This window comes from Balaenoptera ricei, chromosome 4, assembly GCF_028023285.1.
Source record: "Balaenoptera ricei isolate mBalRic1 chromosome 4, mBalRic1.hap2, whole genome shotgun sequence".
Lineage (NCBI taxonomy): Eukaryota > Metazoa > Chordata > Mammalia > Artiodactyla > Balaenopteridae > Balaenoptera > Balaenoptera ricei.
Window position 1 is genome coordinate 238,929 of NC_082642.1, and position 26,375 is coordinate 265,303.

Genomic DNA, 26,375 nt, shown 5'->3' on the forward strand with positions numbered 1-26,375 from the left:
GAAGAGGCTGCAAGAGAGGACAGAAAAGACATACTCTTAAAAATAAATAAGTCAGAAAAGATATATTCAAATAAATTAATTAAATAAAGAAAAGGGGACAGATACTTTTACCGAATGGCACAGGTTTGAAAATATACACTGGGGCTGATAAAATCAGAAAAACAGCTCCCAACAACTACTTTAATAGGAAATATAGTTTTTACTCTAAATTTTACTTTTTTTCCTCTTCCTCCTTACTGTAGTTCACAGCTAGCAAGGATGTTTGAGGACTTATATGCTCTATGCAGTGGTGCCAATAGCTTCAAGGCAGCCCACAAAAGGTTTCCAATTCCTTTCCACCCCAAAACAATTAGTAACATTAAAACAACAACAACAACTTTATTTTACTCTGGTGGTGATGGAATGGATGTTTCCATTTATGGAAACAGGACACAATATACACAGGACACAATATAAATTTCTCTCTATAGGACTGCCCATCCAAAATGCACTGCAGCCACTTCTGGGAAAAGGGAAGAACTTGGAAAACCTGGGTAAAATGGAATCCGGGTGATCGGCACTTGGTTGATTAAATCCCACGGATATCAGCGAGCAAAGCAAAGGAGGTTTGCATAACAGGAAAGGCTCAACTCCTACCTAATCCTAGTCCACTCTGCGCTCCCCGCGCCCCCCACAAAAGGCAGACACAGAACCAAAGAAAGGTACTGGGAGGGTCGGGCTCCAAATCGAATAACCCAGGGTCAGCTGAAAGAGGGATCAGTCAGAGGCCAACGACACTCTGTAGTGAAAAGAGCACGGCATAACGAGTCAGAAGCTCTGGATTCGAGCCCTGGACACACTAATTTTTCCGTTGTCTCGACCTTCACTCCTCTCTAAGGTATACCAAAAATAAGAGGCTTAACCGTAAATCGGAGGCCGCCGAACCTCCCAGCGCACCGGGACGCTGCTCATTAATAACCAGCGGCTGTGCAGATACCGAGGGGCTTTTCAGCGCTGAGGTCGACAGCTCCCATTCGGAGCTGCCAGCAAGGAGGTGCCAGGGAGGGTAGGAGTGTCACTTCCTCCCTGGCTCCGGACACACCGCAAGGTCCCGGGGACAGTCCGTGGTGCGGTGTCGCCCCGCCGGACTCCACTACCTGCTTCCATTGCCAGCCCAGGGCGGCGGGGACCCGCGGGAGCGGCCGGCTCTCCACAGCCGCGGCGGCGGCGGCGGCGGCGGCGGCGGTTCCCAGCAGTCTCATGGCGAGCGCAGAACAGGCGCGAAGGTCCCGCAGCTCCGGCTCTGCCCAGCAACCAGCACCACTACTAGAAGCGTTCAAACGCACGCCGGCAACCAGTGCCGGAAGAGCACTTCAGGGGCGAAGGATGAGAGGGAGGGGAGAAAAAAAGAGAGAGGGAGAAGCTTCCGGTTCTCAGAGCCGAGCAGCGTCCTCCGCTGCCAGGATGCCCTCTGCCGACGGGGAAGAGGAAGTGCAGTCGCTTTCCGGAGCTAATCAGGGTTTTGGCACGCTCCCAGAAAGATGCAGCCTTTAAACGTGGTGGTTTTCCCCATACAGCAGAGTGGAGAGACGTTTATAATAGAATTTACGTTAAAAAAAAATGCAAAATTGTTATCTATGCTACTACAGAAATATGAAAAAATAATTAATCTATAGGATGACCTGTAAAGAACGTGGAAAAATAATGATCTACAAGTGCTTTTTCTCCTTTCAAAATGTTCCATCTTTGTTCGATGTTAAACATTATATGTCCGGTCCACATAGAAGACAGCATCCTTGAGGATTCCACTTGGATCTCTTAGAGGCATCTCGAACTTAGTATGTCCAAAAAGGAGCTAATGATCTTCCACCAAAACCTTCTTCTGCAGTCTTCTTCATCCAATAAATGGAAACTCCGTTCTTCGAGTTGCCCAGACCAAAAATGTCACTTTGAACCACTCTTTGACTCTGCTGGTCCAGTCTGTCAGCATATGCTATGGGAACTACGTTCAAAAATAGATCCAGAATCGGCAGCTTCTCTCCACCTCTCAAAGCGCTGCTATCTCGACGGAATTACTGTAATAGCCTAACTGACCTTACTGCTTCTGCCTTGCGACTGCTCAGTCTATTCCCAGCACAGTAACTAAAGGGATCCTTTTAAGCCTGGCCATGTCATTTTTCTGCTGAAATCACTCAACCAGTGAATTCACTGTTGTTGTCATCTCTACTTTTGTGTAGGCTTGAAATTTTTCATAACTAATTTTTTTAATCTGAAATTTTTAATGACCTTAAACAACTAAATTAAAAAAAAAAATTAACCTTCAGAATAAGCACCTACAATACAAGGTCTTGCTTGAGGAGCCACACCAGTGTAGCTCTACTTCACTTGCCCGTTTTCCTCCGGACACATTGGCCTCCTTGCTGATCCTCACATGACCAGAGCCTGTGCTCTCCTCCGGATTACCAGCATGGCTCTTTCCCTTACCTTCTTCTCTCTGTTCAAATATCCTCTATCAGTGAGGTGTTCCCTGACCAACTCTTCTAAAACAGCAAGCTCTTCCCTATGTTCCTGCACTGCTTCATTTTCCTTCAGAGCTCTTCTTAGATACACCCGGACATTTTACACAGCTGTCTGTTGTCTGACTCTCCCAATGAGAATGTAAGTTCCGCAAGGACAGTGATTTGGTTTTGTTAATTGCTGTACCCCTTGCTGTGCTAGGTGCTCAATAAATATTTGTTAAATGAATAAGGTCAAATAAATGGAAATCAGAGTAAATTACAGGATACAAGGAAAGAAAAACCAGAGATTCAATGATGAATTTTGTACTTATTTTTTGTATATCATCCATGTATTAATTTTTAGTAAAGGATTTACTTTGATGAATCAATCCATTAATGTTGAATACTTTTAAGTAAACTTTTTGATTTGTAGGCTTTCAAAAATTTAGTCTTTATAAGCCTGTGTATGTATTTGTTTAAAATATGTAAATTAAGTAATAATTATGTAAATAGTAATAACATTAAGGTTTTACTTTAATTTTAATATATAATTATGTTAAATAAAAAAGTGTATCTGTTACTTTTGAAATTACTTTTTGAAATTACCACTTTAACAAACTAAGTTTCCTGAAGTAAAAATTCATACTCATTGTCCTCTGTGTGTATATATATATATTCATATTTTTCTGTAATTATTATACCAAGTATATTCTTAATTATTTTTATTAATCACCACTTTTAACCAAAGTAATAAACTTGTTTTCTCCACAGAGGAAACTAGAGGACAAAAAGCCAAGAACTGTCTAGCTAAATTTTTATATGAGTACACATTATAGATTACTTCTGTTAGGTTTTAAAGTGGCAAAATACACATACATTATATCATTCAAAGCAGTTACACATTCTGTTAATTCATAGTCATTTTATAATGTATAAGAATAAAGATAAATTCAGTGAAGGTCCTGATTCACTGCAGTGAGGGTCTAGGTCAAACCTCAGTAGAATCTCCAAATTGTCCTAGCCCGACTAGCCTAAGACCATTGCCTTAGTCCATTCAGGCGGCTATAACAAAAATACCATAGACGGGGTGACTTGTAAACAATAGAAATTTATTTCTCATAGATCTGCAAGGTGGGAAGCCCAAGATCAAGGCTCCAGGAGATTCGGTGTCTGGTGTGTCCCACATCCTGGTTCATAGGCAGCCAACTTCTCACTGTGTGGGCACAAGGCAGAAAGGGTGGAGGAGCTCTCTAGGGTCCCTTTTACAAAGGCATTAATCCCATTCGTGAGGGCTCCACCCTCATAACCTAATCACCTCCCAAAGGCCCCACCTCCAAACACCATCACATTGCCACACGTAGGGCACCATCTGATACCAATGTGCTCCTGCCACTGCCCTGTAACAATAAAAGATAATGAAGTCCTAAAGATAAATAATGAAAACCCATCACTGAGACTGAAAGTTACCAGGAAAATCACTAAAGTAGCAAGGAGCCTAAGTTTTCAACTTGGACTTATTGTCAAGGCCACATTCACCAAATAGTTAATATCCTTACATTCCCCAAAGACCCAGCGTTCCAGAAAGATCAGTGGTTGTCAATAAAGAAAAAATAACATGTGAACTACAAGCTATGGCGAGCCTTCTTTTTTATACTAGTTAAGTTGACTTCAGAATTAGGATAAAAATAAATTCAGAAAAAAAGTTAATTTCAGCATCGTGTGAACATAAAGAATTAACATTTGATCTCCAGATGTCACATATTTTGTAAGTGGCCCCTCAGGAAGCACTGTGGCATAGGAGGAAATATATATTTAATTCCATTTTAATTTGATTTCTACAGTAAACAAATTGAGATGAAAAAAGCATCTATGAATTCTCTGTTATATGATGCATAGAAGTTATACTGTTTTAAGCACAAATATTTATTAAAATGTGTTTTCATATCTGAATATAATGATTCAAGTTAACATCAGTGTAATAATTTAAGCGAAAGGAGAATAATTACAGTGTCTACTGGGATTTTGCTCTATCTAGGGAATTTATGCGAAAGTGTTATTTCAAACGGATGCCTTATGATAACTTCCCAGTATGTAATAGTATGTTATTAGTACACTAAATTATTCATAAGAGGAAAATTTTAACATATTTAATACTTGCTCAATTACTTTCCATTATAAAAATGAATTGACACATATGCATCTTAGTTTACTGACTAATTAAAGGCATGAAACACTGACTAGTAAAATTAACAGGATATGATATAGAAAATTAGAAGAGTATAAGCACAATCACACAATTCTACTTCCAAAGTTTAAAAGGGAAGATATTAGGATTATAGAGTGATAATCGATTCTGTTTTTTTCCCCCCTTGAAACAACAAAAACTTAAAAGTTAAGATTTTATATTCTCACAAACTTCATACCTAACTATAAAAACAGATTAATGCTCACATTCTAGAATGAAAAAACCCAAGAGCTGAATTTTTAAATAGTATACTTAAAAAGGGAACAATTGAATTATTAAGTACCTTGCTCAAACACACTTCACCTGTCTAAGAAATTTTGAGACAATCAATCATTCAGGTTTGCAGAATACCAAATGCATTTTTCTAAATGTCACAAAAGGGCTGAGCAGAGTTTCTCCAAGGACACTCCAACTTTAGAATGTTAACCGTGGAGATAGATTAAGCTGTCTGTGAGAAAGGAGAACAGAAATATGCTACCTTAAGATGTTAAAGAGAAAGGTCAATATAAAGTCTGACGAATGTTGAAAATGTAACACAGAACAAAAAAAGAATATACTGTATAAAGAAATGATAAGAAAATTCATGTATATTAACAATTTAAAATCTCTTTGAAAAGGAACTATTTGATTATTCTTTATGTTCTTTATCAAAATAATAACTAATTTTTTGTAAAAGAGTACTAGTATAGTTTTGCTTTATTTAAAAAAATTCTTTAAGCTAGCTGGCTACATAACACATTATAAAATTTGAGCTAAATAATTTTAACCTTTCTTAACATCACTCTATTATAGTGTTAGTAAAAATTGAGATTATTTTTTTACAGTTTATTCTTTTAACTAATTTTATATGATAGAACAGCTGTACATTCAATCTTGAATATATAGGGGAATACATAGCCAATAGGAAAATAATTGTGAAAGCAAAATCAGCATGTGTTATGTTTTAAAGAGTGTTATAGAATGTTTAACAGCTTGCACTATTGAAAGTTAAAGTTTTATTCCTAAAGTAGGGACAATATAAAGCTAGCACTTCCAAGAACATTCAGAAGAAAGTTGCTAAGAACACAGTATTGATTTAATAACAAGCGATTGGTCTTAGGTGTATTACTCAGCACCATTACTTTCTCTGTTCAAACAACCAAAACTAAACAAATCAAATGCAATGTTATTTATTTTTTGTTGATTTTCACAGGTGATCCTTTGATGTTGAGTTTGTCCACAAAAACATTTGATCTTCTTCCACGTTCAATGGCTGGACTTTGATGCAGTTTCTCTCTGAGAAATATACATGTGAACATTAATACCATTTTTTAAATGGTCATTAAAAAAATCAATACAAACATGATACAGACCACTGTAATTTAAGGTGAGTTTTATCTTAAAGGTTCCTTAGTAGCTTTGAAAAACATATGGCAGACTATTTCACTTAACATTTAAGAAAGCAACAGCTGCTTTCCTGAGATAGATTTAACTGTTTACCGTTGAACCATGCTGTCCAACATGGTAGCCACTAGCCACATCATTTACATTTAAATTAATTAAAATAAAATAAAATTTAAAAATTCAGTTCCTCAGCTGCATTGTTTACATTTCAAGTGTGATTCAATAGCCACATGGGGCTACTGGCTACCATATTGGACAGTACAGATGCATAACATTTTCGTCATTGCAAAAAACCATTTCAGGAAGTTCTATTGGACAGTGCTGGTTTACAGAAAATGCCACTGATAGGCCATAAATTTATAGATCATCTATAAAGAGCATGCTTTTCTCTAACTGGGACCTGGATTTCATAGTCAAACTTAGCACTGTTAGGTTTTTATCAATAAACTTTTCAAAGTGACACAAATATTATCTAAAATTAATATGAGAGCAAGTTTTCTAAAGAAAACATTAGGGCTCTAAATTCCTAAACAAGTATTTTAAAATAAAAGATGCTAGCACATGAAATTCTGCACAAGTCTTCTAATTTACTTGGTACCCACTTGTCGACCGCTGGTTCTGGGAAGGCTTCCACCTTCTGCAGCAATTCTCCACTCTCTTAGAGCCTAGAACAGATTTCTGTTTTAAGGCCTGCTGAGCCCTCTCTCTCTCTCTCTCGAGTCTAATTTTCAGTAGGAATTAGGTAGTGTTTGCAATTTTCCCCCCAGAGTATCAAATAAAATTGTAACTCTAGAATATATACTAAATGTGTCAAAATCTCTATAATCTCTATAAAAGTGTGGTTTTAGCACGTTCATATTTTGCAGCTATTCCAAACGGTAATTCCAAAGGAGGCTAAAGTTTTTGCAAAACTCTTCCAAAATATTTGATATCTAATACAGATACTATTACATATTATACAAGGGTCTAAAAATCTTTTTACCATTAAATGCTCAATTTTGACTTGTTAGGGAAGTTTTGTTCAGCCTTTTAGCTACAGTTCCTCTCCCCTTACCATATCCCTAAACACCAATATCTTTACCTGGTACGAAATGTATGACTCCTACTCTATCCAGATGAAAATCTGTTTCACAAGAATAACTGCATTATAGTATATTGCTTTACCTTAGGAGGATTTTAGCCCCATTGTCTAAAGCATAATTTGCTAGTGAGGTACTAGTCATATAATCCTAAAATATTGGTTTTCAGATACAAATTTAAATTTGTGTTGGAATACTTGGAAATAATATAAAGTTATTACATTTTTTTAAAAATTTTATTTATTTATTTATTTATGGCTGTGTTGGGTCTTCGTTTCTGTGCGAGGGCTTTCTCTAGTTGTGGCAAGCGGGGGCCACTCTTCATCGCGATGCGCAGGCCTCTCACTATCGCGGCCTCTCTTGTTGCGGAGCACAGGCTCCAGACGCGCACGCTCAGTAATTGTGGCTCACGGGCCCATTTGCTCCGCGGCATGTGGGATCTTCCCGGACCAGGGCTCGAACCCGTGTCCCCTGCATTGGCAGGCAGATTCTCAACCACTGCGCCACCAGGGAAGCCCCAGTTTTACATCTTTCACAAAAGATATTATTGATACAAACAACTTGGATGTTAATCAAAACTTCCTGATAACAGAGGTAAAATTACATAACTTCTCTTCTAATTTCTCTTTAAAAAACACTGTTTAGTTTAGAAATAACTTTTACCTTCTTTTAAGTTCTCGGGATCCTAAATCCTCATGACCAATGCTTCGCATCTTAGAGTTTTCTAGATTGTGCCATTGTCCCCTGGGTTGGTACTTCAGAACCTCATTTTGCCACTCATCATCAAAAGCATGAGCATCACCTACATCAAATATCAAAATAAAGGGGTAAATATTAAGGTATCAGCTGTCAGTAATTGCCTTGCTCCCCACGCATTTCACTCTAGCCTGGTGTTTCCATCAGCCTACTTTAGTAGAAGCAGGAAACTGCTTCACATAAAAAGGTCTTTGACTCAGAGTAATATTTCCTCTTCTCTCTGTTCCTCTCCTATTCCTGTTGATAATTTGGTTATTGATGATCTGGTTTTTCACACACCTGCCTGGGTATCATATTACTTATCCAATGGACCCCATGACCCAGCGACACTAACAGGCTTTCTTCCCGGGTCATCTCATGGTGATCCTGCTCCTCCTCTCACTGGGAGGACACTCCTCCTGTGCCTAGCGCTTCCTGCCCTCAGTTTGGCCTCACGAGCTTCTTTTTCAATTTCCTGAGACAGGTTACTCATCTGACAATTCATGTTGTTAGGAAGTAGGTAATCTAAATTCCATAATAACAATAAGTAAATGATAATACTTGTTCTTTCAGATTGCCTTTATAATAATGTGTTACTTTACTAAAATTTTCTTCAGTATGTTCATTATTGTGAACTACTCTGTATATATTTAAATATGACCAAATTACAAAGGTTAAAATTAAAGAGGGGTTAAGATGTTGTGGCTTCCATCTCATTGCATAAGAATAATTTTATCCAGCTCCAACCTTAAGAGAACTTCTTTTTTTTAAATCATATAATTTAAACCCTTTACTATGATAAAACATTTTTATTCAAAATACTTTCTAAAAACAGGAAATGAATACAGCTTAAAAACTATAATGAAAAAAGTTAGGAAGTCTTAAATGAGTTGAAGAATGAATATAAAATCTAAGAAATGGAAAGGTTTGCTTGATATATATGTGATTTATTATCTAACAACACCAGAAATTTATATCTTATCTATACAAAAGCCTAAGTGCCCAACAATACAGAATAGTTGAAATAAATTATGGCCAATTCACGATAAAACTTTTAGGTAACCATCTAGGATGTTTCTGAAAAGTAACACCATAGGTGACTGTTCACAATTATAGTGGGGAATTAAAATAAGCACAATATAAACTATATAGATAGTAAAATACAAATTTTGAAAAACAGTATGTGTGATTGTATGTTTATATATATCAATACATAAAACTATTAGGAAGAAATACACTAAAACATTAATAGTAGTTATTTTGGGTTGGAGTTATGAATAATTTTAATTTTCTTTATACTTTTTTATACTTTTCGAATGTACTTCTTTGATATCAGAAATAAATAAAAACTCGATTTCCTACTGACAGTCTTTCTAAAAAACAATTCAAAAGATTCCATTTTCCAAGTATAAAACAAAAAAATAAATGATACTCAACATTAACAAAAATCACTATAAAAAACAGATCTACAATGAAACACTGAAACCACAATTTTATTACTATTTTGATAACGTATTCTCTACATTTACAATTCATAAACTGTCTGAAACAACATCATATAAAATGTTTCTATAAAAAATATTCACCAAGTTCTACTGGTACAGCTGCTATTTTAACTTTGAGAGGAAGAATGCTATTTTCTCTGATAACTTACTTTCATTCATATTGATGAACTCTTGATTGACCTCTTCATCTCCAGTCTTCTTGTTCTTTGACTTTTTAATGACATGAGCTCGGTCACGGAGGTGATGACCAACAGCCATTTTTTCTAGTCCACTCTCAGAATCTCTCAGTGCTCTCCTAGTTTCCTTTACCTGTGAAAATGATGAAAATAAAAATTAGTTATTATTTAAATAAATATAGACTATAAACTCCTCAGAACCTGTTTACCTATAGAGGTAAGAATATAAATCTACTGCTCTAAAACTAATGGGTACTCAGTTCCACTACCAACTTATAGTAAAATTATGGTAATAGTTCTCTGATATTTCCTGAACTGCTTACAATTAAAATATCTAGGACAAATAGAACCAATATAATTATTAAAATAAAGAATAACTTAATTATATTAAACTTAGTGCCTTCAACACTGTCCTTGACAATTAATAGATGGGAGTACATACTAGCATTCCTACAAGAAAGGGCAACTAATTATTCTGCACTCATGAAATGACTTACATATTCTATTTTCATTTAAGTCACCCGTTAGACAGGCAAACCCAAATTTTCTTTACTATAAGTACTAACAAGGAAGTGGAGAAATGGGAACTCATACCAAAGTCTGTGGGAGCTAATTGTCTCAATCACTGTGTGATAATAACTTGGTGATTTCTAGGTAAGGATGAAGACACAGGTCTCCTCCAATCCAACAATAGCATTCCTAGCCCTTTTGCACGAGGAGACAGGTATAAAGATGAATAGGTGAAAAATTATAAACACCTAAATATCTATCAATAGAAAAATAGATGAAAAAACTGTGGTATATTCATACTTTAGACATTTATATAGAAGTTAAAATAAAGAAACCAGAGCTACACATATCAACTTGAATAAATCTCAGAAGCAATTACTGAGCAAAGTCAAGCTGCAGAGGACACATGCAGTATGAAACCATTTATACAAAGTTTAGAAACCTGTAAAATAATTCACTGTATTGTATATAAAGCATACATAAGTAATAAAATTATAAAAGCATCCATGAAAATGATAAATTCCAGGTACAGGCATACCTTAGAGATACTGCGGGATCTGTTCTGGACCACCGCAATGAAGGGAATATTGCAATAAAGTGAGTCACATGATTTTTTTGGTTTCTCAGTACATATAAAAGTTATGTTTATCCTATACTGTAGTTATTAAGTGTGCAGTAGCATTATGTTTAAAAAAGCAATGTACATACTTTAATTTAAAAACACTGTATTGCTAAAAATTGCTATCTCTCATCTGACAACACAGGGTTGCCACAAACCTTTAGTTTGTTAAAAACACAATTTATCTGTGAAGTGCAATAAAGTGAAGCCCAATAAAACGAGGTATGCCTGTATAAGAAAATGGTTGTCTTTGGGGGACAGAGAAAGGGAAAAGGAGGAGGAGGGAGGAGTATATTGGAAGCTTTAACTGAATCTGTAACATCTTTGCTTAAAAAGAAAGCAAAACAAGAGACAACTTAAAGTAAATAGAGAAAAGTATTAATGATTTGACTAAACTGGATTGAAGGAGTATGGGGTACTTATATTATTCTCTATGTCCTTTCTGTATACTTGAAATATTTTATGAGTTAAAAAATTCATTTACTTCAAATAGAAACTAAAAGTAGACATTTATTTCATGAAACAAAGACTTCTTATAGTGTCTACTTACTTTGTCAACATGTAAAGCTAATAAACATCCATAGATATTAACATGAAAAAAGGCACCTGGGGCAGGGATGGAGGTAGGTGGGGGAGACAAAGAATGCCTTAAAATAAATAAATAAATAGTTAGTTTTATTGCTTTTCACACTGACCTGTGTTTTCTCCCCCCATCCCTTCCCCCGACCAGTACAAGGTCAAATTTTAATAGTTAAAATTTGATATAGGTGATCTATGATTCCACAACTTTATAAAGTTCCAAGAAAATACTTACTCCTCCTGGAGCCCTGCGGGTTTGAGTTGAGGCCTGGAAAACCTTTGGTGGTTCATCTCCTACTTTGGAATAAGTCATAACTGAGGAAGAACTAAACGAATGTCCATTTGGATCCGTTGAAAGGTGACCCTAGAGGTAAATATAAATTGTAAATCCAGTGAGTTCAGTCAAATACGAAGAACTAATGTCAGAGGATTCAAATAAAGTAACAACACTAGCTAGAAGTTCTACTAAAGATAGTATATACGATCAGTATGATGTCCAAATGGTACCCCCATGAAGGCCCTAACTTCCTTGCATTTTAGATACCAATTCACACTCTCCTTATAAGGAATAATAAATAACAAGTGATTCATTTAGAAATCCTCAAATCTTTGAGGTCAAAGACTTGTGGCTTAAATTTATAGATGCCATGCCCTGAAGCATGTAATACTTTTACAGTCAGTGGTTGACTTTTGTGTGCAATTTTGCCAATGTTGAGCCAATTAGCCATATGCCAAGAAGTTTTATACCTTCTGTGGGTACCAACTGCTACGTTTCTAAAATCATTAATAATGTCCTAGATTTGGACATTCTGAAATGATCCTTAGATTTCAAACTGGATGACTAAAATAATATGGGTGGTCTTCATACTGAATCAAGTTATTTTGATTAATATCACGAGTAGAAAAGTAAGAGTATTAGTACTAGTTTATAAGTGTTTGGACTGTATTAATCTAATCCAGTACCTAAACATCATTCCTGAAATTTCTATTTTCAGAGTTATTTTTGAACGCTAAAACTTAATTTCTTAGATGCCACAAATCTTTTTAAGTAGACAAGTTATACATAATAAAAAAATCTAAATTCATATAAAACATTCATTTACAATAGTCATCTTCAGCAGAATAAATGTTTTTGAGGTTGAATTTTTTCATTTTGAAAGTTTAATTAACGCTGTTTTTCAAACTTGCAGCTTCTGAAATCATTTTGATAGGTTGTGACCGGGATTTTTAAAATATGAAGTAAAATAGAAAATATCAGCACACGCTGTAAACAGTATGATTATTTTCTCATGAAACTTTTATTTCAGGTGTAAAATATATACGGTACACAAGTACTGTTATGATGTAAGATATATTTTTCAATCACTGTGGACAATGGTTAGAAAAAGGTTGAAAGCCACTATAATATAGAGTACCGATAACTGAAAATAACATTCTCAACAATCTTTTAGTACTTACAAAGTTTCTTTGTAATTCCTGCATACTGTTTCGCATATTTAACATCATTCGGTCCATTGCCTGAAAAGGGTTGACATCTGTACGCTATAGGATATTAGGAAGTATGTCATTAACTATAAGCACAACACAAAAGAAGAAAATCAACATTCCCAAAACAGCTGAAATTTTTTTTTTTGATTTTTGCTGTGGGGTCTCATGCAGTGATGGACCAGGCAAAGATAATTTAAGGACTATATAATGAAAGTGATTTGTTAAAGAAGAATTTGAAGCATACACAAAATCCTAAACAGCCAACATACAAATGGTTAGGGAGTTGTAACACTATAAATACATGCATACATACATGTGTATATATCCACACATATATACATGCAAGAACATATAAATACACACACACATAAAATTCAACTTGCTCATAACATAATTTGGTTAATATTTAAATACTGAGTGGTGTATCCTTGGCTGTGGGACAGCTCTAGCATAGACTAGTCTTCCAATTTTTCCTTCTTCCTTCTGGATATCCTACCAGGCAAATAAATAAAACCCGAGTATAAGATGACAGTGTTCCTTCCAGCAGTTCCACATGGATGATAGAAGCTGCCTCTGGAGTAATCAGCCCTCCTTTCCATCAGACTTGGACCCAAGTGATATAGGTTGATTCACTCCACTAACAGTCCTTGGATTTGCTGCCTACCACTGCCGGCTCAGTAGGGCATACCCTTGAAGCATGAGGTATGCTCCTTTATTTATTTATTTATTTATTTATTTATTTATTTTAATAGATCTTTATTGATGTGTAATTGTTTCACAATACTGTGTTAGTTTCTGCTGCACAACAAAGCGAATCAGCCACATGCATACATATATCCCCATACCCTTCTCTCTCGACCCTCCCTCCCACCCTCCCTATCCCACCCCTCTAGGTCATTGCGAAGCACTGAGCTGATCTCCCTGTGCTATGCTGCTGCTTCCCACTAGCTATCTATTTTACATTTGGTAGTGTACAAATGTCGATGTTACTCTCACTTCGCTCCAGCTTCCCCCTCCCACCTCGTGTCCTCAAGTCCATTCTCTATGTCTACGTCTTTAGTCCTGCCCTGCCACTAGGTTCATCAGTACTATTTTTTTTTGTTTTAGATTCCATATATATGTGTTAGCATATGGTATTTGTTTTTCTCTTTCTGACTTACTTCACTCTGTATGACAGACTCTAGGTCCATCCACCTCACTACAAGTAACTCAATTTCGTTTCTTTTTATGGCTGAGTAATATTCCATTGTATATATGTGCCATATCTTCTTTATCCATTCATCTGTCGATGGACACTTAGGTTGCTTCCATGTCCTGGCTATTGTAAATAGTACTGCAATGAACATTGTGGTACATGTCTCTTTTTGAATTATGGTTTTCTCAGGGTATATGCCCCGTGGTGGGATTGCTGGGTCGTATGGTAGTTCTATTTTTAGTTTTTTAAGGAACTTCCATGCTGTTCTCCATAGTGGTTGTATCAATTTACATTCCAACCAACAGTGCAGGAGGGTTCCCTTTTCACCACACCCTTTCCAGCATTTATTGTTTCTAGATTTTTTGATAATGGCTATTCTGATCAGTGTGAGGTGATACCTCATTGCAGTTTTGATTTGCATTTCTCTAATAATTAGGTGATGTTGAGCACATTTTCATGTGCCTCTTGGCCATCTGTATGTCTTCTTTGGTGAAATGTCTATTTAGGTCTTCCACCCATTTTTTAATTGGATTGTTTGTTTTTTGATATGGAGTTCCATGAGCTGTTTGTATATTTTGGAGATTAATCCTTTGTCCGTTGTTTCATTTGCAAATATTTTCTCCCATTCTGAGGACTGTCTTTTCGTCTTGTTTATGGTTTCCTTCGCTGTGCAAAAGCTTTTAAGTTTAATTAGGTACCATTTGTTTATTTTTGTTTTTATTTTCATTACTCTAGGAGGTGGGTCAGAAAAGATCTTGCTGTGGTTTATGTCAAACCACATATATGGTTTGAGTTTTCCTATGTTTTCCTCTAAGAGTTTTATAGTGTCTGGTCTTACATTTAGGTCTTTAACCCATTTGAAATTTATTTTTGTGTATGGTGTTAGGTAGTGTTCTAATTTCATTCTTTTACATGTAGCTGTCCAGCTTTCCCAGCACCACTTATTGAAGAGGCTGTCTTTTCTCCATTGTATGTTCTTGCCTTCTTTGTCATAAATTAGGTGACCATATGTGCGTGGGTTTACCTCTGGGCTTTCTATCCTGTACCATTGATCTATATTTCTGTTTTTGTGCCAGTACCATACTGTCTTGATTCCTGTAGCTTTGTACTATAGTTTGAAGCTGGGGAACCTGATTCCTCCAGAGGTATGCTCCTTTAGAAGAACAGTTAAGAATTCCTCCAGAAAGTAGTTTCTTAGCCAGGAGTGATTTTGATCCCATTGGGACATTTGGCAATAATTATACTCATTTTTGTTTGTCACAGCTGGGGAGGGTATATGACCCTAGTGGGTAGAGGCAAGGGATTCTGCTAAACATCCTACAAAGCATAGGACAGCTCCCCAGAACAAGAATTATCCAGCCCAGGGCTTCCCTGGTGGTGCAGTCGTTGAGAATCCACCTGCCAATGCAGGGGACACGGGTTCGAGCCCTGGTCTGGGAAGATCCCACATGCCACGGAGCAACTGGGCCCGTGAGCCACAACTACTGAGCCTGCGCGTCTGGAGCCTGTGCTCCACAACAAGAGAGGCCCGCACACTGCGATGAAGAGTGGCCCCCGCTCGCTGCAACTAGAGAAAGCCCTCGCACAGAAACGAAGACCCAACACAGCCAAAAATAATAAATAAATAAATAAATAAATAAATTTATTAAAAAAAAAAAAAAAGAATTATCCAGACCAACATGAAAGTAGTGGTGTCAAGGCTGCAAAACTCTGCTCTAGAAAGATCTGCTATTGATTTTAGGTTTTATCACTGGAACAATCACCAGGAATCAAAAAGTGAAGCACATATTCTAGTGTGTCACCCAAAGCACCATCTACTATTATAAGGAGTGTTTAGTTCAAGGAACTCCCCTGCTCAAGCAGGAGGAGTGTTTTGAACCCCGTAAGGCACTGTTATTCAATGCTGGTATTTCAGCCCTTCTGGATATTCTTTTGCTTTGTGCCAAGCTGGGACTCAGTAAAGAATTATCAAAGGTCTGTTTATGTCTCTGCCTTCTACTGGGTTTTTATTGCTAGTTACAATAGGAAATAGACGAAAAAAAGCAAATTCCTTTTTAGAACCTGCACTTAGCACAGTAGGGAACAACAAAGACACATTTAGGAGATATTGATACGTCTTTAGGATGCAAAGGACTACAATAGAATTAATCTGCATTTCAGAGATTCAACACAATTCAGGAAATGTTGTGAATTTTTTGCTTCAACATTAGGTTACAAGGCTGTATAAGAGAGAACAATTCAAGAGAGATAGAAGGGCTGGCCTAAGGAAGGGGAGGAGGAGGAGAAAAAGATCAGATGTTTGGGGTATATTCTGTCTCTTCTCAATTCACTATCAAATCAGCCATCAAAAGATGTATCTGTACTTGCTATGGGGTGGCCCAACGCCTTGACAAAAAGTGGGGCTACAAATTAGAGCAGAGATTCCAGTGGGCTTTTGAGGCCTTCAGGAACTCTGTACGGCTGCTCTTCTCTGCCTAGAATGTTTTCTCCTGACTCTCAGTATAGTTTCTTCTAATCATTCAAGTATCACCTCCTTAAGAAGCCCACCTGTCTAAACTAATCTCTGCCTCACCTCCACCTGTCACTATATCATTACTCCATCTCCTTCAGAGTACTTTGAAGTACTTTGACGATCTGAAATTATTTTGTTGTTTATTGTCTGTCTTGCCACTCTGTAAAAATAATCTCTGTGAAGGCAAGGCTATCTTCTCTGTCTTACTCACTACTATATTCCCAATACTTTAAAAACAACTCCTGGCACATAGGAGGGCTCAATAAATATTTGCTGAATGAATGAACTAATTATCTCTAGCTCAGCTCAAACCCATATATCCAACTGTTTACCAGATAAATCCCACCTGGACAGCCCACAGATGCCTCAAATGCAAAACACCCAGAATTGAAATGACCTTTCTGAACACCCCTGCCCTCATATCTGCACTGCATCAATGCTCTGTTCCTAGCTCAGTGGCGTTCCCATCTACCTAATGCCTCACGCCACAAAAATAAGCATAATACTTTCCTTCTCCCTCTCTACTGATCCATCAACCCAATTAATCACCAAGTTCTATCCATTCACCTACTTAACTCTTTCTCAAAGGCGATTATTTCTCTTTATCACCACAGCTATTACCTGAGTAGAAGCTATCACTAGTGCTTCCCAGAATACTTGATCAGCCTCCTAGCCTCCCTGCCTCCACTGTGATCCCTTCTAATCTCTCTCCTCCCTGCAGGCATAATGATCTTTAAAAAATGAGAACCTGATTCTACTACTGTTTTGATGAAAATTCACCAATTGCTTCCCCTGCTCTTAAGATAATGCCCACAATCCTTACCAGGGCCAAAAGAAGTCCCCCTGGTTACCTCTCCATCCTCATCTATACACACTCTCCAACTCACATCCTAGGGCCAAATGACCCTAAACATCTTTGGGCTCCCTAGCCTCTAGGTTTTTGCACACGCTGTTTCCTCTGTGTTGAGCACTCTTCTTCTCCCCTCCCAGATTTTCCTGGCTAATTCCTATTAATCCTTAAGGTTCAGGAAGTGTTCTCTAGTTGACCTACACTCCACCATCCCAAAACGTCTGGGCTACAGGCTTTTTTCTGCCTGTGCTCCCACAGCATGCTGAACTTCCTGGTCATTTTTACTGATAACTCTGTGCTATAGCTGTTTTTTTTTTTTTTTCCTTCATCACTTGTCCCACTAAAAACTCTGATCAGGAAGGACAAATGTTATATGTCAAACTTTAAGGAGAGAAATGGCTGAAGTCTAGCACAAGAGAATAAAAAAACTTTTTCATGAGAGCATAGGTGCATCCATAGGAAATGTTCCAAGGTGATGCTATTCTCTGTTACTCCTCAGATTGCCTTTAAGTGTGTTAGAAACTAGAGCCACAGAAAACAGGACCAAAGGCCTGGAGAAACAGGGGTGGGAGAAAAGCTGGTTGCAGAGTAGCCATGCTTGAACTTGGGAAAGGAAAAGCATGAATGAATTGGCAATAGAGTCCTAGAGAAAGCAGCCAATCTGAGCTTTTCCAAATGTGCTTGTCTATCTACAGTTTGGTGGTTTTTCACCTTTTGAAAAGTCTTCATAAGCTTGGGGAAGTTTCCAACTTTTAAACACAACTGTGGGGATCCCTTTTGCAAATCAAGTGAATAGTCATCAACTAAAATGTACTATTTCTTTTGGAAGACTGATTTTATTATGTTGATATTACTTACTTCACAAAACACAGGCCTAAACACTCTAAGATAAATTTAACACATGAAACAAGTTTTCAGTAACAAATGCTAAAAAGCCATTATGAAAGTGAGATGGCATGCCAATTCAGTTTGCTTGAGTTAATGAAAAATAAATATTTGTCAGAAAATATTGCTCAAATGGTTTGTGTCTTATGATATGAACCATACTACCAAAACTGCCAAAAGGCACAAGAACACTCATCACCTAGAAAAAAAATCCAATTAATTTTGGTTATGATATTTATTATATAACAATCTCTGAAAAAGAGAGAAATGCACTGCATAATCACATAGTTCAGAGCTAACCAAATTACAGAACCTTTTAATCAAAAAGAACTCAACATATATTTTTAAAGTTATCTGCTTATTATTCATTGTAGAGCCTGACAGGATCCTGGCAGGCAAATAGAGAGACCATATATCACTTTTAAATAAGACTACTCTAGTATTTGTTAAAGGCAGTTGAAAGAGAAAGTATTTGCTATGGATTGAGACAAATATTTCTCAAAGGAAATGCAAATTCACACCAAAATTAACACAGAAGGTACAATGATTAAGATTATATCATCTTTCCTTTGTTCAACTATTCCATATTTTTTAAAAATCAGTTAATCTTTCCTTTAACCCGTTAAAAATCAAAAGTATCTAAATTAATAACATTTCAAAAAATTAGTAGATATTTGGCCAAAATAGAGATATTTGGCCAAAAATTTAATGAATACCTCCTAAGAACTAATTTATGGAATAAGAAATATGGACTTCAGAAAGGATCACACATAGAGATTTAAAGATATTTGGAGTCTTCGATAGGAAAAAGAACATTAAGTATAATAGATGGAATAATCAAAATTAATAATTCACAAATTATATTCCTCAATAGGTACAGATGAAAATAAATTTTTAGACACGTATACAAATTAAAAATTTTCATTACTTGGAATTTTTAAATGTTGAAAATAAATTTTTAATTTCTTGGTAAAAGGTATATATAAAGTTTTACCATCATTCTGTGATAATTTTCTCCCTGTGTAAGTTATGTCAAAAAAACTAGAGAAAACTGTGTTTATATTCAATTTTATAAGTTATATCAGATGATATATACTTATACTGTATATGCAGAACAGTAATCTCCAAAGTGTATTGATGTACCAGTAAAATTTCTCTTTCTGTTTCTTTTTACTGAAAGGAAAAACAGATTTTACATTGACTCTGGCACCATCTCTCAATCTAATTGTCAAATGGTCACACGTCATATCTTGAATTATAAACTGCCTAATTAAATAAATTTACAGATTAAATTATAGTTTTAAACAAACCAATCCTCTCAAAATGGACAACTTTTTAAACTTAATGGCTTAAAAATATCCCAATTAGGAAATCATGAACTGAAGAAAATGCTAATAGTACAAACACAGGAAAACGGCAAAGCTGATGCTTCTACTTCTGTAGGTGTCTCTGTTTTCCCTCCTAATAGGGCTGATAAAGATGACAAACGTCAAGAAATGGGCCAAAAATAAAGAAAAAAGTTATCAAGCGTCTATTTGAAATATAAATTTTCATCCACTGTGCTTAAAAGCATCAGCATATGGCTCACTACTTAATCAAAATACTCATTTTAAAATTTATAACTTCATAAAAAGAGAAAAAAGAGTTCGTGTAAACTGTTAATAAAAGTTCAAATAGAACAGCCAGCATGCTCAAAAAGCCTACTACTGTTTTTTTTTTTTTTTTTTTTTTTAAAACTTTGGGTTTATTTATTTATTTATTTATTTTATTTATGGCTGTGTTGGGTCTTCGTTTCTGTGCGAGGGCTTTCTCTAGTTGCGGCAAGTGGGGGCCACTCTTCATCGCGGTGCGCGGGCCTCTCACTATCGCGGCCTCTCTTGTTGCGGAGCACAAGCTCCAGACGCGCAGGCTCAGTAGTTGTGACTCACGGGCCTAGTTGCTCCGCGGCATGTGGGATCTTCCCAGACCAGGGCTCAAACCTGTGTCCCCTGCATTGGCAGGCAGATTCTCAACCACTGCGCCACCAGGGAAGCCCTACTGTTTTCTTCACTGTGCTCTTTTCAAACTAGGCAGCCATCTTTCATCTTCTGCAGTCAATTTCTAATTTCTGTTTCTACTTTCACATCTAGTTATAAGACACTGACTTAGAAAAGTCAAGTTAGGATAGAGGTCTTCTGTTGCTACTGTTGTTTGTTTTTGTTTTCTTTTAATTTATTTAGTTTTGCTATTACATAAGTCTTTCATACTGAGACATAAACATGTCAAATGTATCACACCCTAGGGGAAAAAAGGTGAGCCATATCTCACCAGTATAAATTATAATGTACCGGGAAAGAAAAAATGTTTTGGCTAAAAGAGAAGCTGAATGTTCCTGGGAAAACTGGATGAAATTCCTATATTTAAAAATTCCTACTGCCCTTCAACTGCCCTAGGACAGTGCTCGGAACTCTTGGTTGGCAAAGAGTTTTCATAGCTTGAACAAGAAAAAACTCCACTGGTGTTAGCTTTCTAAGACAGTTGATACAATATAATGTAATTGAAGAAGAATGTATACTACTTGATTTTAGATGGGAGAGGCAACTAAATACTACTTAGCAGTATTGACTATATAAAAAGTTATAAAACTCAAAGTTTTATGAAATGGTTTTGTCTAAATCTGATATAGTAAAAATTACCATTTACTTTTTATTTAATAGGTAGATGAGTACTGCAGTTTTTCTTGGGAAAATGTTTAAAGAGATTTTTATTAACTTAAAAAATAAGATGATAGGTTCACGTATAGGTGATTAGTGTACTTTACTCAGCATTGGTTTAAAAAAAAGCTAAAAGCTTTCCAGTCTATTTGAATATCATCATGCTCTCCATTAAGGTAGCCAATAGCCACATGTGGCTATTTAAAATTAGTTTTAAAATAATTAGAATTTAATTAAAAATTCAGTAGCACTAGGCACATTTCAAGGGCTTGATAGCCATATGTGGCTAACCACACTGAACAGGGCAGATTTAGAACATTTGCATCATCCAGAATGTTCTATTGGATAATGCTACAGACTTTAGCCTACACCTATGATTAATAATCTTAGACAAAAGTTAATTTATGTCACTATAAACTGGACAAGGTAGCAACTATTTTAGTTTTTCATTCAAATGTTGGTCTTGGCCTTCCTTTATATTCAGAGTTGTTTTCCTGCTTGACTTTCCTTATTTAATCATAACATTTATGCAACCATATTACTTCAGCTGTGTGAGTGTTTTTGGTTCCCCAAAACTTGATTTCAAGCCACACTGGCAAGGCAAATATGAGGCAAGCTAAAATACAAATAGTTCTAAATTATGAATCGTATAAACTACAGTTTCACAGAAATTTATCTCTTTATTTGGTTACATATATTTCTTATTCCAGCTCATTAAACATTCAGATGCTTTAAGCACAAGTACCCAGGAAAGAAACATTTACTTCTACTTCCAGTGGATGACCAGCAGAGTTACAGCTTAGGCATCCTCAATAAGAACTTTATAGCTGAATTATAAACAGATCTCCTTTCTATGCTTACAAGGGAATAAAATTGTCACTTCTTTTTCTACAAAGGCTACGAGTAGCTCATTTATGCACGTAAATACAAAGCACTATGTACAGCCCTACTCTTTCTTTGCTGTGGTTATAGCAGATATATAAAATGCTTCAATGCTCATGTGAAAGATAAAATTTCAGAATGTCATATTTGATTTTTCTGCTCTCTTTGACAATTTTTTCCTTTGACCTTAATTTTCAACTTTTATGGAAATTTATAGCTCTAACAGTAAAAAATATATATAATGATACCACATTAACTAATTTAAAAAATAACTGGAATGTAATTAATATATATATTGGAATAATATGTATGTGAAAAAGAATGTGAAGATTACTTTCATTTAAATGGCAAATGCAATGTTATCCATCAAACGTCTTAGGAGTATTTGAAACATTTTGCTCTATTTAAGACCACTGCAAATAGAAAATATGAAAATGTTTTCCTGGAAGATTCTGGAAGTTTCCCAATTGACCAATTCAAAATGTTTACTGAGTTCCAAATATCTACATTTCTATTGCAGAGATTTATCTTTTAGAAACTCCTGTGGATTTGTTGTTCTAGAACTGCCATTCCTGAGGCTGAAGAAACAATAGAAATAAGCAGAAAAGAAAATACTTAAGGTATATAAATATCCTGGTTTTTTTTTTGAGTTGAGTATGTTTGTAACCTTTTAGTTTTGCTCTCAGACAAGACTTCTGAATATATATTGTAGTTTTGCAAGGCTTTTGAATACAATTAAAAGTTAATCTAAGTTTTGAAGGTCCAAGGTAGCCATGCAGAAGACTGGTTTTTCCTGGTCCAATAGAGATAAAGCATTATACTATAGTTTTTTATTTTAAAGTGGGGAAAAAAAAGTGTTGTATGCAATGATATTTCCCTGCCTGTTCTAATGTAAGACATGGGAGTAAATGATAAGGTGAGGAAAAAACTATATACATATGGAAAACAATGTTTTAAGTTTGGCTGGTAATATATAATTTTATGGTGCTAAAAGTTTTAGTAGCACAGTGGAATTCTATACAATTAACAATTCATTGTTCAAGAACTCAGCTTTCCAACTGGTCCTTCCTTTTACATAAGTTATTTCTATAACATAAGTATTAGTCATATCCTGTTGTCAGAGATATATTCTTCTGTAATACTTTTCTTTACTAACTTTAAAATAAAGAACTTACAGTCAAGGAATTTTCTCCATCCTCATGTCCCGTATGGTTACGAGCTCTTCCTCTGCCATCAGAGATGCTGAACAGGTCTCTTCCAAAAGGTTCAGAAAAATTTCTCATCATCTGTCGCATACTTTCTCGGTGTGCCATGAAAGAATCACTGTTGAAAATACATAAGAGTATCATGTAAGAGTAAGTGTTGGAATTTAAATAATAAGTAGGCAGCTTAATACTACAAAGAATGATTTTGGGCTAATATGCTTGTTAAAGAGACAAAAGAAGAGTTTAGGAGAATAGAATTATCTCATAAAGACCCATTATTCATGAATACAAAACCTGTTCTGTTTGTTATCTACCATAACTCACTTATGTATAATAGTAAAAATATACCTTTATTTATCTCATTGTATGAAATTGATAAACACAAAGTAACACATCTCAGGTAGCTTAAGCCAGCACTAAAGGAAATGGCAAAAAAGGACTGAAAAATACTGCTACCAGGTAGAGGCCACTTTGGGCAGTCAACATAAATTCTAGTGAGAGCTAATAAAGAATGCTGGCTTGTTTATTTTTTAACTCTTATTTATTAAATATGAGCATTGAGAACTATAGCTATGTTATGAATACCATAAAAGATACAACATTATTTTTTAAAAAACAGGTTTTTTTTGTCTTAATGTTACGGAGTTGTAAGAGTTCTTTATATATTCTAGACATCAGGCTTTTATTATATATGTCTTGTAAATACTTTTTCCCCCCAATCTTGGACTTGCCTTTTCATTTTCTTAACATCAGCTTACTGAGCCACACAGCCAGGATCCTTTGTTAGGTCTTCAGTTTTCACCAGACTATGACCTTTGCATGGAAATTTTATTTCTGACTTAGATTTCTATCTCTGCCTTTCATCTTTAACTAACTCCAACTCCTATGACATTTTACATATCTCCATAAGCTTCTTTTGTTTTTAGAAGATGAGGAATAAGTAGAATTTAAAACATGAATGGAAGAATTGTAATAGAAAGTCAGAAGTGGACAATCTGAGGGGAGTATCGTATAAAAGAGTAAATTGTGTTGATTATTCTACCGTACCTTCTAAATTTCCTGTCTTAAAGTTAAAAGGCTTCCATTTTTATTTTGCATCTTCTAACATGGGAGATTTATTTGTAGTTTATTTATTTATTTATTTTTTACAAAATGTTCTAATATTACTGAACTTAATTTCAGTTAGGTATATTATTAACTTGATTATCTAGTCTCTGATAAACCAATGAACTCACTAATTTATATGTGTGGTACCCAGCTTCTAAGATGGCCCCAATGATCACCACTCCCTGGTACTCATGCCCTCATGTAAACCCTTCCTCCCCTTAAGTATGGCTGGACTTACAGACTTGCTTCTAATAGAATATAAGTGATGGGATGTCAATTCCAAAATTAGGTTTTTAGAAAGACTGTGGCTTCTGCTTGTACGCTCTCTTAGCATGATGGCTCACTCTGCAGGAAGCCGCTGCCACACTATGAGGCAGCCCTGTGGGGAGGCCCACATGAGTGAGCTTAGGGGCAGATTTCTGAGACCAGCCAACAGCCACGTGAAGGCACTTGGAAGTATATTCTCCGTCAGTCAAGCCTTAAGATGACAACAGCCTTGACTCACAACTTGATTGCAGCCTAAGAGGCCCTGAGTTGGAACCACTAAGCTGCTCCTAGATTCCTAACCAACAGAAATTATGACATAATCAATGTTTGTTTTAAGCTGCAATAGATAACTAATACATATTACATCCCAAAAAGCAGTGTATAACACATTTAAAACTGCCCTTATTCTGTCAATTTTGGTAGTTTCATCTAATGACTGGGAAGGAAATGAATACAAATCTATAAAAATAAGTAGGTCTGTTTCTGCATCATGAGAAAATGTTTTACAGATTTTCACCGAGTTTTGAGACTACGTTTGGGATGGTATGAATATATATATAAGATTCTATGGCATAAAACAAACCTCAATTGAGGGTGGTGTTTCTTAGATAGGTGGTCTTACTCTAAAGCAGTTGAAACTGAGGTACAAGAAGCCACGGAACTGTTGATCAGGAGATACAAGTTTCATATATTAAAACACTTGGCCCAGAGAAAACTAACTCTGGTTTAAGCGAGCAACTCCCTTCTCCACCCTTACCTCCCTGCCCCCGGTCAATCAAAAGTCACTAAGGAAGAAGTTCGGAACTACAGATACTGACTGCAACAGAAATGCTTCTCTATGTAGCATGCTCCCAGGTGAGTGGAAACTTTATTTAAGAACAGTAAGCAACTCTCCCAAGAAATGGTGGAGAGACAATATGATATACAGGTTCAAGTTCAACAAATGTTTATTGTGTAAATTGTGCATCAAGCACAGAGGTTGATTATTGGTCTGGAGGAACTTCTGGTCTGACAGAGAAGTGAGACTTTATGTTTTAAAATTAAGATTTTAAAACTTAGATATTGTATTAGTTTACTATTGCTTCTGTAACAAATCACCACAAATTTAGTGACTTAAAACAACACAAATTAATTTTCTTACAGTTCTGGAGGTTAGAAGCCCAGAATTGGCTAGAATCATTGTGTTGGCAGGGCTGTATTCCTTCTGGAGGCTGCAGGGGAAAATCGGTTGCCTTTTTCTAGCTTCTAGAGACTGCTCATATTCCCTGGCTTATGGCTCCTTTCCCCATTTTCAAAACCTGCAGCATAGCACCTTCAAATCTCTCTCTGATGCTTCCATATTTAAAAGACTCTTGTGATTAAATCGAGCCCGCCTGGATAATCCAGGTTATTCTCCTATTTTAAGGTTAGCTGATTAACCAAGTTAATTCCATCTATAACCTTAATTTCCCCCTGCAATGCAAAATGACATATTCACAGTTTTGGGGGATTGGGACATGGGCATCTTTAGGGGGGCATTATTCTGTCTACCACAAATACATTCTTAAAATCACTTTATTTAAAGCAATTTCCAATTGTTCCTGTCAGTCTGCATAAAATCGTCTTAGAAGATTGAAAAGCTATAAAATACAGCTTGTGATTAACCTGGCACTAGTGTGCTGAAGGGGATTTCTATGACTGATGATGAAGACAATAGATTAAAGAACTTGAACCTGAATTAGGACAAGCCAAAAGACATCAGCTCCGAAAGCATCAGCTCTTGAAGAAGTATCCACCACGATGGCAGCATTCTCTCTGACTAATGGCCTGATTTGTAACTATTATTTCTTGTTATAATTCAAGGGGACTTTTGAGGTCCTTTGTTAGACTACTAAATAATTACAATTTTTTAAAAAGTAACTTATGAAATCCATGCGAATGCAAACTACCTTCTGTTCTTAATGTACCAAAGAAAGGCTTCTGTTATACTTTCCCTCCCCCTCC

General features: G+C 36.0%; 2 protein-coding genes across 3 annotated transcripts in view; both read right to left on the bottom strand.

The window, feature by feature from the left end:
• Positions 1–1,351, bottom strand: part of GFM1 (G elongation factor mitochondrial 1) — a 43,085-nt gene extending 41,734 nt beyond the window's left edge. For both annotated transcript variants that reach the window (XM_059920037.1, XM_059920036.1), the window contains exon 1: positions 1,137–1,351. In XM_059920037.1, the coding sequence (XP_059776020.1) occupies positions 1,137–1,241 (105 nt within the window). In that variant the 5' untranslated portion in view covers positions 1,242–1,351. The remainder of the gene's footprint in view (positions 1–1,136) is intronic.
• Positions 1,352–5,875: 4,524 nt separating this feature from the next.
• Positions 5,876–26,375, bottom strand: part of MLF1 (myeloid leukemia factor 1) — a 35,747-nt gene continuing 15,247 nt past the window's right edge. The window contains exons 2-7 of the mRNA XM_059921833.1: positions 22,989–23,136; positions 12,767–12,850; positions 11,544–11,672; positions 9,574–9,733; positions 7,848–7,986; positions 5,876–5,997 (exon numbers count right to left, since the gene is read on the bottom strand). Coding sequence (XP_059777816.1) covers positions 5,892–5,997; positions 7,848–7,986; positions 9,574–9,733; positions 11,544–11,672; positions 12,767–12,850; positions 22,989–23,136 — 766 coding nt within the window. The 3' untranslated portion in view covers positions 5,876–5,891. The remainder of the gene's footprint in view (positions 5,998–7,847; positions 7,987–9,573; positions 9,734–11,543; positions 11,673–12,766; positions 12,851–22,988; positions 23,137–26,375) is intronic.